General features: G+C 43.3%; 1 protein-coding gene across 12 annotated transcripts in view; it reads left to right on the top strand.

The window, feature by feature from the left end:
- The window catches only part of TACC2 (transforming acidic coiled-coil containing protein 2), a 103720-nt gene that overhangs the window by 53918 nt on the left and 33959 nt on the right, over nt 1–15843 (top strand). For all 12 annotated transcript variants that reach the window (XM_065746363.1, XM_065746375.1, XM_065746373.1 and 9 more), the window contains one exon: nt 11573–11730. In XM_065746363.1, coding sequence (XP_065602435.1) covers nt 11573–11730 — 158 coding nt within the window. The remainder of the gene's footprint in view (nt 1–11572; nt 11731–15843) is intronic.

Genomic DNA, 15843 nt, shown 5'->3' with positions numbered 1-15843 from the left:
CTCTTTAAGACCAGCCTGGAGATGTTTCTTTATCCTTGAGAAAGTACAGGCCTATTTTCCCAGACCAAGGCCCTCTTTGTTGGATGTCATGTAATCCATCCTGCTTTGAGATCTTGACTTTAATAACTCTGGCTTTCAGTAACACTTTTGTAATGAGGTTGCATTCAATCTGTTTTGCATACACGAGGCAAATTCCTTAATGGCTGTGCAAGTTCAGAGGCAAAACTACCCAGCTGAATCCCAGGCAGGTGGTGACTGGCTGCCCTGCTGCTTCCCTGGAGTGGTGGGCCCTGTGGGAACAGCATGGCAATGGCAGGAGATGGCTTCCTAACAAAGGGATGGGCTTGGCTGCCCTCCACACATTCATTGGGTTGAAGGGGTATAAATCGGCAGTCGTTGCTGAAATTCATTTAGCATCAAAAAGGAGAGAGAAACAATTCCCTTTAAAGAGACGCAGGTTTCAGAGTACCTCTGTTTCTACAAATTCACTAATAACTGAGTGAAGAAGTCTATTGCAGGATGCTTTTGAAGGAAGAGTTTATGCTGAGGGGGGATCTAGGTTACAATTTTCAGGTGTGGCTATGATTAATTATGCCAGAATGAAGAAGTATTTGTAGTAGAAACACTTCTGCCACTGACAACCCTGGGTGTTCTGTCATGGGTTGTTGGCAACCCAGTCACTGGTAGTAGATAGTTCTCCTTTTACATAAGAAAAAATAGAAAAGAAAAAAAAGAAGTCAATTTTGAACTATAAAGAAGGGAAGGCTGAGGGGAAGTTGTCTGCAGATAAAAGTGGTGTGGCTCAGACCCAGCTATTGACATGATGAGCACTGTCCGTGTGCTTTGCAAATTGTGGCAGGCACCCTGGTGGCCATAGATGGAGCTAAACCGAGGGCATGTTTCAATCACGTAATAGCTGGAATAAAGGGAATGACAGCATGATGCTGCTCAGCAGGACCAGCTCTGCTCAGGTGCACACGCACCTGCAGCTGGCACACGTGTGGCTGTGTGCTTGTACGCTGCCTGTGAGGTGCTCTGGTTGTCCTGGGTTGCTTTAGTTGTCCTCTGGCTCCTTTCTTCTGAGCTCCAAACACACGTTGCTTTGGTGGAATACTGTAGCTGCTGTCCTTGCAGCTGCTGGACAGGTCTGATGTTCAGTGCCCATTTCTTGGTTGGCTGGAGGGCTGTGGTGTGCTATTTCCTCCCCTCGGGAGCTCTACGTGCTGCCTCTGTAACATTTCCATCCCCTGCCAATCCAAGGGGAAAATGTCTGGAGGCTGAGCCAACTCCTACTGAAGTCAATGTTGAAATGCCCACTGACTTCAGTGGGAGCTGGACCGGACTCCAAGAAAGAAATTGAATGTCACTGATGGCTGGTAGCCAGCCAAGACACTGTCCTCGTGCGCTGTTATAATTCTGAGGTGTGGTCTTCTTCGTTGGCTGTTGCAAGGACTGAGAAGAATTTAAGCTGTGCTGAGTCAGCCTCGTGCATAAGAGATGTGAGCAGCTGTTTGGTGTGGGGTTATGTATGTATGTGCAAATATGGATAAGTTATCTATGTTTATGTACAAAAGTGCAGCCTTTGTTGGCTACCAAGTGGAGCATTTTTCTGTCTCCCAAACCTAAAGCAATCCACTGAGTGGTTCTTAAGAGTTGGAAAACAAAGAATCCGGTTAAATATTTGCATGGCTTTATATGCTTATGTGTTGGGAAATCACCTTAATGAATAAATATAAGGGAAATGGAGAAATACACGCTGAAAGTGTTGAGAAGAATCAGAGAGTTTTGGTAGGAAGGGTGGCTTCTGTTATCAAAATGGCACCGAGTTAAGCCCTTTTTAACAGATAGCCCTGCCTATTGTCAGCGTTCTGTGTGTATCTTTTCCTTCTGTTTGACAGTCACCAATCAGTATCCCCGGCAGCACAGAGAGCACTCTCCACCTCCTAGTTTTGTCTGCTGAGTAAGGTGAATTGCTGGAAGACATGAGGGTGTTTTACTTGAGAGAAAATGGACCAGAAATAACAGGGAAATTCTTCTGTCAAGATTTCCTGCCTTTTATTCCAACCTCCCTCATTTGAGCCCAGAGGATCTCATCTCTGAAGTCACTGACAGCGCTTCCTTTGATATGGAAGGGTACTACATCAACCACTACATCTGTCACGAGGAGGAGGCAGGTCACTACACTTGAAAACAAAGCAAAAAGACCCCAGAATCACTCACCCTTCTATTAGCAAGGCATGCCACACATCTGGCAAATATGCATGTATTAGAAAGCTCTCTATATTGAATGGTGTGCCCTATGCCATGCATAATGGAGCTGCTGTCATCTATTATGTATTATGACATGCAGGCAAATTGGAAAATAAAAATAAATGGGAGGTAGTAAAAAATATGAATGAAGAAGCATTCCTGCACGTGCACTGTGGCTGTCACTGACACTCAGCACTGCTTATCTATCTGCTTTCGCCTTTTGCTTGGCTTGACCCAGCAGTCAAAGTAACAGTTTGTTGAATTTAATTCCAAGGTGCCCTTTGAAATAGCCTCTGTGCTTTTAAGGCTTTTCTTACATCCTTATAGTACACAAAAATTAGTTCAGTTCCTTTGTTTTAAGACCTTACACGGGTAGAGTTCTTGTATTTGCTCATGTCTTGGATACCATCCGTTGCCAATAGATACCATTTCCTTGTCTGTCTCTGATGCTTTGTGAGGATTTGGTGTTCTAACAAACTTCACGTGCCAACCAGGCAAGAGGCTTTTCAGTGGCAGCTTTAACCATAGTTAGAATTTTGATGCAGTTTGCATTTTCTTTGGGAAAGTCTTGGAAAAATAACTTAGGTAAAAAATTGGGGTTCCTGCATGCTGCAAGAAGCAAAAGAAAAAAACACTATTTTTGCTATAGCAAAACTTTTTAGAACAAAAACCAGTGTCTCATTTCCCATCAGATTCTCAAATGCTTTGAAGCAGCCATCTGAGTTGAGTAGCAGGTGATGTATGTCATGTTTTATACCTGCAGTAGCACCAGAGAGTCAGCTCAGGGGGAAAAAAGTGAATTAGCTTCAGTTTTCCACCACAGTTTTGGGGTCTCAGAGGTTTCTTTTAAGGCACTTTTTGGCATGAAAACCTTTATCAGTAGTGACACTATGCAAGATAGGAAGATCGCTCCGTAGCTCTGGAAAGCGAAATGAGGGTTGCAGTGTAGACCATCTAAAATCTTAGTATGGGAAGTGGGCAAATTTTGGTTTGAGTAAGCATCGATCTCTCTGAAACTGACCTCAGGGTCATTGTAGGAGACTCATTTATTATTTTGGACTTTCCCCGCAGTGCTGTTCCTCTCTCAGCCTCAGAGACCTGACTAAGGAGATGAATGAGTGTTTGGGAGCTTCTTGCCTCCCAGAGAAGGAACTGGTGTCATTTGTTCTGTTGAGATGAAAAGCAAACTTTGGAAAAATCAGGGGCTTAGCATTTCTTTGGTTTAGATTAAGTTATGCTCAAATGTAGGAAATAAGGTCTTTTTTAAACCAAAGAAACTTGTTTCTGGGGCTAAACGTAGCTCAGATCTGCAGCCTAGCAGTAGTTACAGTCAAGCTCCTGCTTTTGCATTTTGATTTACTTTCAGCACAGAAACGTGGATTTATTGCTCTTGTTAATGGTTCACTGCTCTCATTAAAAATGAGCCCAGCGCTGTGCTGAGTTTCATTGCTCCAGGAGAGGGAGGATGAGCGAGGGATCTGAATTCCTTTGTTTATTCCTGGAGTCCGAGGCCGTTCCCTTGGATCCAGGAGCCCAGCTGGAGCTTCAGTACCATGGTTTGTCACCCAGGTGCCACTGTCAGCCACAGATGTCACCTTCCTGGTGCTGCTCCTCACAGCCCAGCTCGGTGCAGCCCTATGGCAAGGGACCTGTTGTGCGCCTGCAGCTGGTGTGCGTGTGAGCGGAGAGATGGCTGGGGAAGGCCTGGATGGATTTGCAAGGTAGTTCCAGCAAACAAAGCCATTTCAAAGGTATGGCTCTGGCACCCCATGAATTATTGATTGTTTCCCCTAGGTGCCTTTGCGTGGTGCTGCACAGCACCTGGTTTGCTTTCTAGGGATGTAGTTAACAAGATGTTGTTTCCTGGATTAAAACCTTAGAGCTCGGTACTGAAGACAGAGGAAAGGTATTTGTAATGGGTGTTAAATACTTAAACATCAAATCCCTAGCCTAAGAGGGTGAGTCACAGTGCAGCACTGATTGGAATCACTATGCATTAACTGATTGTAAGTGTATTTGTGGGCAGCATTTCTCTACCTGGCTATTGGAGTATCTTTGTGTCTTTACTGTTCTCGTCCCTTTTGAGATTTCAGGTATTTGGATGTGTAGCAGACTCTGGTTATTTGGGGATAGGTTAGTATATTTGCTGGTGTGATGTCTGAGGATGACTGTCTTTAATTAAATGGTATTTTCCTCTTGTTCCTGTGAGAATTAAAGCATCTGCCTGCAAGGACTGTGGAGATTACAAAATGTACAGCCCTGGTTCTGTAAAGTGTTTTCATTCTTCAGTCTGAAGTCAGTGAAAAGGAGAGGCTGGCCAGAAAGAGTGGGGATTTGGTATTCATTTCTTTCAGTAGCATTGAAACACACTATTACATCTCAGCAAAAGCCATAAAAAGGGAATTTTAATGTCATTTAAGGCAATACAGAGAACTTCTCGCTAATCAGTTAGACAAATGAGTTAAGTAGTTTGAAGTGCTGCTGTAAGCGTGCAGTCTTATATCCCTCAATCTTCTTTTTCAGATGTGGCTTCCCACAGCTTGAGACGTTTCTTTCTTGTTGCTGCATGAAGCAGGAAATGGCTTTTGCTGGGGGAGTGTGAATTTGGCTTCTGCACAAAACGCTCTCAAAATTGCTGAATAAACAAACAGTAAAAGCAGGAAAAATGATTCCTTCTCCCCTTACCAGTTGTGGAAAGGGGATTACTTGTAATGCAGTAGGTTAAAAAAAAATAATGCTGCTTTCTGTTCAGTTGATCGTGCCCTTTTAATTCTCCTCCACTGCAGTTCTAATCCTGTTCTCTAAATATAATCACGCTATGAAGAGAAATTGGCCTTCTAATAGGAAGTGATTAATGCTTATGGGAGTCATATGTTTCCTTCTTCAGAAAACACATCTCCAAATTGACCTGTGTGGTTTGGATAACACACAGGGTGTTATTTTCCATGGCTGAAGTCCCATGTAATCATTCAGAAATGTAAGCTGTGGCTTTTATTTCTGTTTTCTCACCTATGTAAAAGAAACACCACACCAAAACAGGCAGGTTAGTGTGTCCCAGCTCTGCAGTCTGAGGATGTTGAGCTTCAGGTTGACATGAAGTGGCTCAGAAGAGGGACACCAGCAGCTGTGTATCACCCAGCAGCGCTTGCTGCTTGCACAGATTTTTGCAGGTGTGGCACATCATTACAGCTCTGAGCTGTGCCCAGACAGCAGCAAGCATCCCACGGGCTAACAGCATGAGGGAGAAGTGAACGCTGCACAGAGGGGAGGGGTGCAACTCTGGCTGGTGCTGAGCTCCCCTGCATCCCTCAGTGAAGCCTATGTGCATTGCATATGGGCTGGGAGGTCTCACCTTCAGTGTGAGATCCCTTATTTTCCTGGGTAGCCATGTTTGCCCTGGGGCTTGGAGGGATGTTTGTGCTGAAACCATCTTTAAATCCTTCTCTGGAGAGGGGTGCCTGCCCTGCCTTCTGCACACGTCTGTGTCAATATCAGTTCTTGTGTAATTGCATTGCATTAAAGTGGGTCTTTGTCATTTCAGTGGACCAGGATTTATTTGATAAAACCTCTATCTTTCAAGCAGGAACTGCAAAGAATGCTTCTGTGCTGTGTTGTAGCTCAAGCTGTAAAATGATCACGTGACATTATCCTGTGCTTATGTTTCTCTGTTGAGAAAGAAACTGCAGATGGTTTTGAGTAATATTAGTTTGCTGCAGAAAGCTGTGAATATACAGCGTCATTCCTGTCTAAACCTCCCAACTTTGATTGCAGTAGGTGCTTTCTCAAAAACCATTCTTGGGTGGAAAAAAGAAACCACCCAAAACTACCATCTTTTTTAGTTGTCCTGCAATTTAGTTTTCGTAGGGGTTTTAATGTATCTGTAAGATGGCTGGATAAAAAAAAAAGGAAGATACTGAGGAAATGAGCTTCATTAAATGAGGGTTATTTTTAAAAATTTATTTTAAATAGTTGTGATTCAAGAAGCTGTTCTTCCTATTTTCACTGAATCACACCCAATTTCAGTGTAAAAACAAATATGATCTACAAGGCAGCCATGGATGAAATTATTTTCCAGCTACGTAGTCTCAGGTCAAATGATCCTGTGATGAAATCAGTGCTTTGGTGATCAGACTTTGCAAGTGAGAAGCCCATAAAACATTCCATCGTTGCTACAAGGCAGGTGAGAAGTTCAAAGCATGATCTGGTATGTCTGCATATGTGCTCATCCAGTGGGTGCAAGCCAGCAGAGATGCTCCATGTGGGACAGTGGCATCACGTCGGGGTGAGCAGCATGGGGGCAAGGGTGATCTGACTGCAGCCTTCCAGCATCCCCTTCTTGACACAAGTTTTGCAGCTCACCTTCTCACGCTATGGGCTTGTTGGGAATTTATTTAATTGTAGGTTAGATGGTTGTGTCACTGAACATCCTTACAACAGTCCATTAATAGTTAATGGTCAGACGTTTCCCTAAAGAAAGCGTCTTGCAGATGGAGTCTGGTGACATGAAAGTGACACGTTTGTGCCTCCCACGGTCCCTGACTTGATGTGACAGTCACATCCCACTCTGCCAGCATTCCCAAGGGGGAGGGGTGACAGAGGCAGATGGCTTTAAATGATCCTTGTTAAGTCACTGACCTGTGAGTTTTGATAGGCTTGGCTGAGGTTAATGGTTTTGCTTTTCTCTTTGCAAAATGTTTTCGGTGCTATTGGTACTTCTGAATTTGTTTTGAGTCGTTTGGTGGCATATTTTACTAGAGAGAAAGGAAATATTGTTGTGAGGTTTATGCTTGACACTGCATTTGTGCCACTTTTAATACCATGTGTTCAGCAGATCCTTGGACGATAGGTAGAATATTTCAGTAATTCAGGTACCAAACATTATCATCTAATACATAAAATAACCAAACAAATCTACTCTTGCATCTTTCTCATCTTCTGTATGCTCCCATACAAATGTGCTATTAGCATTTAAACGCTGTAATGCGTGTAGATGTAAAATCCCACAGCTAACAATCACCATCTTCAGAGATGCTATTTAATTTGGAGTGCATTGTTAGCCTTAAGTTGCTGAGAAGGCAATTACCATACAGAACAGGTAGCATGTAAAGCAGAGATGTTTGTGATATTTACCTTAACCTCATGCTGGCATGAAAAGAAGGCCTTTTGCTGTAAGCATCCAGTAGGGCTGGTTGAATTGAGCAGGACCTGGGGTCAGGTCCGTGGCCTCCATTGGTAACTCGGTCTCCAGGAAAGGAATTTCTGTCGGGGCTCTTTTGTTGTGTTTGAAATATGTGTCTTTTCAGATCTGTCAGTCAGTGTGGCTCTTGCTGCTGTAGAGTAAGTGCCCATTTAAGTAACATACAAAAGAGATTGACCTCAGAAGTGTACAGCCAGTCCTACACCCTCAGCTCTGATCTCATCAGTAAAGCAGATCTGAATAATTCATGCAGGTTTTATGAGGATCATCTCTGAAAGTGATCGATGGAGGTGAGACTACAGAACTCATTCCTCCTTTTTATTTCCAGATCATCTCCCAGTGGGATTACAGGAATGAAAACCAGAATTCATCTTCAGCACTAAATTGAGCATTTTAAGAAATTGCTTTTTTTTTTTTTTCTTGCTCATTTGGATTCTTCTTATGGAATGTGATAAATTGTTCAGCAAATAGTGATGTGGAATGTATACCTTAATTTCATGATATTTTAGGTGCCTTAGAAGGTTAGATCTACTGGAACCTGTGCATTGCCTTTAGGAATGCAGCTCTAGCCAGTGGCAAACAACATGCAGATGTAAATGTGAGGTAGAAAAATAAGGCAAAACAGCAATTTCTGTCTCCTTCTCAAGTATTTAGGACTGCAGCTGTATTCCAGACAAATCTTTGGAAGTTTTCACTGCTTCAAATGGATCAGCCAGGTTAACATCATGAAGGGCAGACAAGAGGATATGAGAGGCTGCTTATCATCTGGGATAGCTCTCTCAGTTTCTCCATGTGTCTCCAAACATCCAACATTCATGGTTGGACTGGATGATCTTGTAAGTCTTTTCCAACCTTGGTGATCCTATGATTCTGTGATCCTGCCCATTGCAATTAAGAGGGCAATATTTAAACGAGAGCTCTGCAGTAAAACTTTGCAGTCCTTCATTTTGGCTCATTACCTTCCAAACACTCCTGTACGGTAACAGAGCACAGTTTGCTTTTGTTGTTGTGTGCAAGTCAGAAGATTATCTGACTTTTTTTTTTTGACCTGAGCATGCACTTGCACTGTTTCTACTGCTGTAATGTAAATATTAGGAGAACCTGAGACACTGCAGGATTCCCAGTGGTGCAGAAGACATTGACACTGTTCTGCTGTAAGCTGTTTTATATTGAGTCTGGGCTCTGGACAACTGTGGGTGACTGTGATTTGGTGGCTGCCATACTTGAAGAGGGCCGCGAGTAAATGGAGGCAATGGGAGGGAGGAATCCCATTCTTGCTTACTGGATGCTTGTCAGCCCCAGCGACTGAAGGACTATTTTTCATCCTAAAATAAGGGAGGACTTTAAATTATACCATCTGTGCTTCACAAAAAAGATGGCAAGGTCAGTTCTGAGGCTGGATTTCCGTGAAGCCAAAGGTGACTAAGAAGTCAGTGCAGCTTGCTTCCCTTGTTCCCTGCTGAGGTTAGTGCAGCAGGCTGGGCAAGACCTCCGAGCCTCCAGGTGAGAGTGGGAGAGCTCCTGCACCCCAGGCCACTCCTTGGCTCTCCCACCTCTCCCCATCTGTATCTGCTGTATTGATTGTTCACCATCTTTCTACTGACTGCCTTCCTATTTATTGCTTGCTGGCTGTCTTCCAAGAGGTGAAAGAGATGGACTGCAAGAATGTTTCTAGGTATTTTGTACTCTACTCTAATACTATCATCATTTGGTGTCTTCTACAATCTGTATCTTTTTTTGCCTGTTGCATGCAAAAAAAAACCAACAAAAGATGAGGATAGGATGGTACAAAATGTGTTCTCAAAGCAAGCTCCTATTGATTACCTAAGCTGGCAGTTGCCTTTTAGGAAGTGTGAATGTATGTTCCATCCTATAGCTTTTAATTCCTTGTTTTCTCAGAAACCAATCCTTTAGGCTGGGATTCTGCACTTTCATGCCCAACACCGACATGATCAGCTGGGACCAACAGTTCTGCTTCTCTGAAACCCACGTGTCCCTTCTCACCCTGCCTTCTCCTTGGTTGGACCTCCAGAATCGTGGTGTAGAGGATGCAAGGGGCAGTTCTCTTCGGCAGAACCTGCCCACCACTGGCAATCTGTTCTACACTGAACTTTACAATAGTGTTATTTTTTTTCTTCTGTATACCCTTTATTTCTTAGAGGAATGGCATTCTGAATAGAGCAGGCTGAAGTATGTAATTTCCTTCTCACAGGAAATCCTGTTGTTCTGGGAAAATCTTTCGGTACACTTTGTAAGTGCAGCTATAGTCTTAAAAATATCCTATGCAAGAGAGACCATCTAGTATTTTCACTAAGGAAAACTGAACTGACTCCACACAGGATCTCATTTTCCCAGGATATGTAATGTAGACCTTGAAGTAATGTCCTGGTATGTGTTCTCTGCCATATTCCAGGCAATGACAAAGAACATTTTTCTGATACTGAGCTTCCTTTCAGATTTCTTTGTTAAGTGCTATATTTTGCTGTCACGATTGCTCCTCGTATGAAACTCGGCTGCATTTGAATTATGGTTCATTCTTACAGATTACATAGCTGCTTATGATGGGGTGCATGTGAACATTAAATGTATTGGATTGGAATATTTCCAAGATTGTTGACAAAACAAAGATGTGAGCTGAAGCTCAGGTGATGCAGACAAACCTGAGAGGTAGGAATTGCCCTTAATTCTGCTGGTTTGGATGATAACATCATGAGTTTCTTTTTATGACAGGGAATACTTCTCTAGAAGATAAATATCAAATTGTCTTTCTGTTTGGTGCTTCAACTTAACCACATTCCTGAACTGTCTCAGTGGAAGGAGGAGGAAACATTGTTCTGCTCTATAACTATTGTGTAGCCTCGTGGAAGTTCTTTGTTCTCCGCTCTTAAAATATGTTAAACTTAAGGCATGGTGTATCTCTGAAGGGATATAATTCACACTGCAGCAGCCTGCCTCGTCCCATTCGCCTGTTCTGTGGCCTGGTGACTGTGCATGGTTTAAGCAATGTCACAGAGAGGACTTGCAGCCTAGGCAGAATTGATACCCAGACTGTTTTCTTAAGCAGTTCTCCAGGAAGCAGTGTAAGCTTTGGGCAGACAGAAATTCCCCAGAAGGTGAGAAACCCATCCAAAGCATCTGGTGTCACCAGGGAGAGGGCTCCTGGTGTTCTGCAGGGTCCCCTCTGTTGCTCAGGCTGATGGGGGTGGCAGCAGGGTCTTTTCTTACCCAGCTTGCAGGAGGCTTCCTGCTGTGACCGATTTCAGCAAGTGTAATAGGATGCAAATCCTGTACTTGTACTTCTGCTGACATCGATCTGCTTAAAATAATCATGAGCTTTAATAAAGCAAGCAGAATCTGGCAGCCCCGAGGTATCGTTTGACTTCAGCAAAGTGGGAGGAGTCCTTGTTGCAGCAGGATGGCTCATGGAGTGCTTCTGGTTTCGTTTCATGGCAGGTTTGGTCCCCATTGCACTGTCACGCTGAGTGTGGGCAGCCATGGAGACTGCAGTCCAACCTTGCAAAGAATAGCTAGAAATGGGCAAATCTCTTTTCCTTTAGGAAACTGTCAGTTTCAATTCATGTTATGACAGACCAGCAGGAAAATCTGTGTCTGACCAACAGAAGTGGCTACTTGAAGCTGTATGGTACATACATATGATATATACTGAATATACCATGATTACTGCAATCCTTGGTCCTAAAAGTGGCTTCTTAAGAACATTTGTAAAAAGTTAGAATTTACTCTTGGTTTGGTTTAAGGAACTTGCATGATTTCAGTTTTCTCTCAGTGGTTATGTGTTGTTTCATGCACTTGTTCCCTTTCAGGCTTATATTTCCCTAGATGGGCTCCATTTGGGTACAGCTCTTTCCTTGCTGGGCTAGCACCCACCCACTGAAATCCTTTGGTTGGTTGTGCCCATGTGAGCCCACGGGCCTGGAAGAGGATTGCTGGCAATGCCAGGAGTCAGCACATTTTATGGCTTGTCTCTCCACATGTAACAAACGTGTGTTTTCTTTTTGAAAAGGGCTACGAGAAAATTCTGCATTTCTAAATACAGCTTGTCCCCTCTTCACTCTGCTCGTTAGTCCAGCTTGTTAAGGAAACTCTCTCTTTTGTTTTCCCCAGGAGCTCTGACTCAGAAGAAGCATTTGAGACCCCGGAGTCCACTACACCAGTCAAAGCCCCCCCATCACCTCCACAGCCACCGCCTGACACAGCAGCAGCCGTTGTAGTGGACATAGCAGAGCAAGAAATAAAACCCCAGCTTCCCCCAGAAGACACAGGTAACGAGCATGCAGTATGGGGCAGGTTGCTGCAGGGAGGTGTTGGTCTTAGCAGAGGCAAGGGATGGATGCTAATAAAGTGTTTCCTGGAAGATTAATGAGTTTGTACTGATCGTTGTTCCCTATGAGAGGAAAAACCCAGTTGCTTGCTGGAACAAAGCATTACAGAATCTGCCATAACATTTGACAAATAATAAAGAAAAAAAGGAACTTTCTAGACTTCTTTTTTTCCTCATTTCCTCCTCCCAGTATCTTACAGAGCAAGATACAGGTGCTGTTAACAGTGACAGCTAACAGAATGTCACTTTCAACTGTCACCTGAAGCTGAAGGTGAACAGAAAGAAGCATAGAACACTGAACAATAGTAATAAGCACTTTGGTACAGTATAGGAGTAATAGCACTGTGTGTGAATGTATGTGCAAAACAGATACATGTAAATGGTATAGATTGACAAAAGAATTTCCAAGAAGATACTGCATTAAAAAACAAACAAAACAAAAACAAAGAAACTTTTGCCCCTAAAAGAGTGTTCTTTGTTCTCCAAATTGAGTAATAGAGTATGAGGGAGTAGAAAGCACGGTATCAGCCCGAATTAGCTTTGTTTGGGTTGTCAGGTGACAGCTCAGCAATTTAAGATTGACTTCTCCATTGTGCTATTTTCCTTATCCCAAAGCCGAGTCACCTTCATTACCTGGCTGAACTGTGCAGTGGTAATTTTACTCTAAGCAGACAAAAGCTCACTTGTGTTTCATATGCAGGGTGGAGGCTTTTGAGCTTTGCTTAAGGGATGCGACAAAAAGTCTTGGAAGTATCTTGAGCCACCTGAAATGTTTCTGGGGTTTATTCATCAAGGAGTGCTGTTGAAGGTTGTTATTAGGCTATGAGTTTATAAGAAGATAGAAAACAAACCGATTCCATGAAATAGAAATTAAATGCCAAGATCTCCTGGCAGTCTTTCCTTTACATTACAGCTCTCACTATATCAAGCAATGTTTCTCCTTCTCTTTTCCTTTTTCTAATCTCAGTTTCCATGATTACAAAATAAGTTAATTGCTGGGAGAACAAAAGAATGCATATGCTAAGCCATATTGGAGCGTGTTTTTAATTACTGCAGTAGATTATCTTCAAGCCCTTGATTACGCATGTGCTTCCCTGTCACATGCAATTCTTTTCTCTCTGTATCCCACATCTCCCCCTCCTTTCTGTCAGATATTCCTGAAGAAAGATGGGAGACCGAATGTATTTATTCATCGCCAATGTGAACTATATTAAAAGCCACTGGATGGCATTTCATTTGCAAATCAGATTTTGTCCATGGGTGGCAAATTACTCCAAAATGACAGAGCTCCTAAGTTATGCAACGTGCAGTTAGTTATACAGCAGGGTGATCTATGGGAGAGAGAAAAGATGTGTAATGCAGAAGAAAATCAAATGCAGGAGGGCCACACAAAGCGTATGTTTCTGAAATCCGTAGCAGAAATTAAAAATGTAATCTAGGTGTTTGCATGCTTCTTTGGAAATGTGACATTGCAGTCGGTTTGTACTCCATAAGCTGCTAGGTACAGTTATCCTGCAGTTCATTTACCTCATGGGCTGTGCACGTGGCTGCACAGAACAGAGTGAGCCCCTTTCTGGGGTTTTGGAGCAGCTGAAGAAGCATTTCTCATTACACTACTCAGCTCACTCAATAGCAATAAGGAATATGGGTGGGCAGGGAGCCTGGCATGTGGTGCAAGGCAGCGATGGCCAGCCTTGTGCTTTTGTCTTCCATAGGAGGGGTGAAAGGAGGGAGCATAGTCAGTGCTTAAAGGATTATTTCATCTGTATCTGACAGTAATTATTGATGCAGACGGTTGCAGTTATCCCGCCTGCTATCATTAGCGCAACAGCTGGACCCCACTGCTGGAAAGCCAAGAGGAGAGTTTTTAATTAGGATGACTTCAAAGCTTAATAAATATGATGAGAGCAAAATGCAGCTAGGCTCACCTGGCTTCAGGCCAGCTCCTGGCAGTGTAAAACCTTCCACGTGGCCGAGCCAGAGGGCTGAGGGCACCAGGAGAGGGGCGGTGGGCATGGATGGGCACAGGGAGCAGCACGTGGCAGGAGCTGCAGGTCCTGAAGCCCTCTCTGCTTTACAACCCACTCATCTCCAGTGGAATACCTGTCTCCAGTTCCTCCCTGTGCCAGAGGAATGGAAGTCAGCATTTCCAGTAGAGAGACGATGAGCCAGGCAAAAACAAGCTGAATTTTTGGTATGGAAGACTTATCTTTTTTTTCCCTCTCCAAACCCGGCACAGGAAGATTGAAAATAATCTTTGTATCCAAATTTTCTCCCAGATGAAATGGCAGGAGTACTTTTACAGTAATCTTAAAAATAGTGCTACCAACTGATTTTGTAGCTTCAAAGACTTCTCGTAGCAAGCAGGAACTTGAAATAAGCAGTGTTGAACAATGTGTAATATGAAATAATTCCAATTTCTATATGCTGTAGGCAAAGTGTACTTGTGTGCTGAGTTGTTTCCTTATAACAGAGAGTGTGGATGTGTGCTGTGTGCATTTTCCAAAGGTTTCCCTTTGCCTCTTGAGGAAGCAGAAATAGAATTGAACTTCTTGCTTTACTAGATCTGGTCAAGTTTTGTTTCTACATCTTTCAAAATAGTGTTTTGCTTTGCTTCCAAGTCAGCAACATTAAGGCCTTTTATTTTCCAGTCCAAGCCTATTGGATTTCACTCTTATTTTAGAGACATGTCAACAAAGAACAAAACACTCTTCTGTCCTAGCACGCAGCACAGCTCCAGCACTGGAATTGAACGTAATTTAACAGGAAGAAGATTTAAAAGTAGCTGGAATTTCTTTATTCTAATTTTTCAATAGATTTTCATCATTCATAAAGAAGCAGTTAAGATGTAGGTTCAATAAGATAGTAGCTGGTGAAGGTATGTCATTTTTTTTTCCTTCTTAAATATCTTTAAAACACCCTGGATGTTGCCTCCGTGGTTTTTGGAAGCGTTTCTTCCCCTGAGGTTGCTCTGCCTGTGGTTGGTGTGGATTCCCCGGGTGCAGCTCCCACCCAGAGGGCATGCTGCCTGGCTTCATGAAGCCTGGGCTTTTGTTGCTTTGGGGTTTTTCTTACCTAATCCAGGCAGAGTTCCTCTGCAGTCAGAAAGCTGTCCATGTGGAAGGAGCTGTGCTTGGGCCTTCTGTGGAATGAATGATGTGGGAGCTTTCTTTTGGTGCTCACCTGTTTTTTAGGACTGCAGAGGTTTCCCTGCTATCACCTGTGCTCCTTACAATTATTCCTGTCTACCTGTGGGCATCTCTTATGGGTATAATTTGTGTATCTGTGTCAGTATCTTGCATTGGGCCCCTATAAGTCCTTGTTCAAGATGTTATGCTGTTCTAAGGCAAGTCCTGCCTTATTTTGCATAGTGCATTGCTCTGCCATCAAGCTGTATTTTAATGAAACACTGTAATTAGAAAGACTGTTTTGCTTAGTCTTGTGATGTAAGAAAGCAAACGGCATCGTGCTCCAGATAGGATTTTAACGTCAGGAAAGAACAATCTCAGTACGTATTTGTGGCAGTACAGAGACGTGTTGCTCTGCAATGGCATTGGTAATGGTATACTGCCATTGCAGTATACTGTTCACCTCTTCCCCTCCCACATTCTTGCTGCTACCAGGGTGGAGTGGAATCAGGGTGGAGTGCGGGGGGAACCGAGCAGCAGCTCTGCATTTCTGCCAGAAGCTCTGTTTTCTCTATTTCATATATTGTTCCATACAGAAACAGTGGAAATGTCTCAGCCATGGGTCGAGCTGTGCTCTGCAGAAATCTGTACTGCGAGTTTGGTTCAGAGGAAGCTGTGAGATAGCAATTAAAGGGATTAAAACTCTGCTTTACGTGGAGCACGCCGAATCTGAATGCTGTTCTGCTGTGAGCGCAGAAGGTGTTGTATGTTCGTTTGCTGCTGTGATCTGTTCCCAACCTCAGCTGTGCTCTGCCTGTCTTCTACATTCCATGTCCTGGAGGGCATTGATTTTTTTAATATATATAAAATAAATGTTTGTACGGACTTTAAACATGAGGTCTCAACCTTAGTGGGGCCTTTGGCGG

Source organism: Cyrtonyx montezumae, unplaced genomic scaffold, assembly GCF_038088225.1.
Source record: "Cyrtonyx montezumae isolate F1298 unplaced genomic scaffold, pur_monq_1.0 scaffold_4, whole genome shotgun sequence".
Classification (NCBI taxonomy): domain Eukaryota; kingdom Metazoa; phylum Chordata; class Aves; order Galliformes; family Odontophoridae; genus Cyrtonyx; species Cyrtonyx montezumae.
The sequence above is the reverse complement of the archived record's forward strand: the minus strand, read 5'-3'. Positions and strand labels throughout refer to the sequence as shown.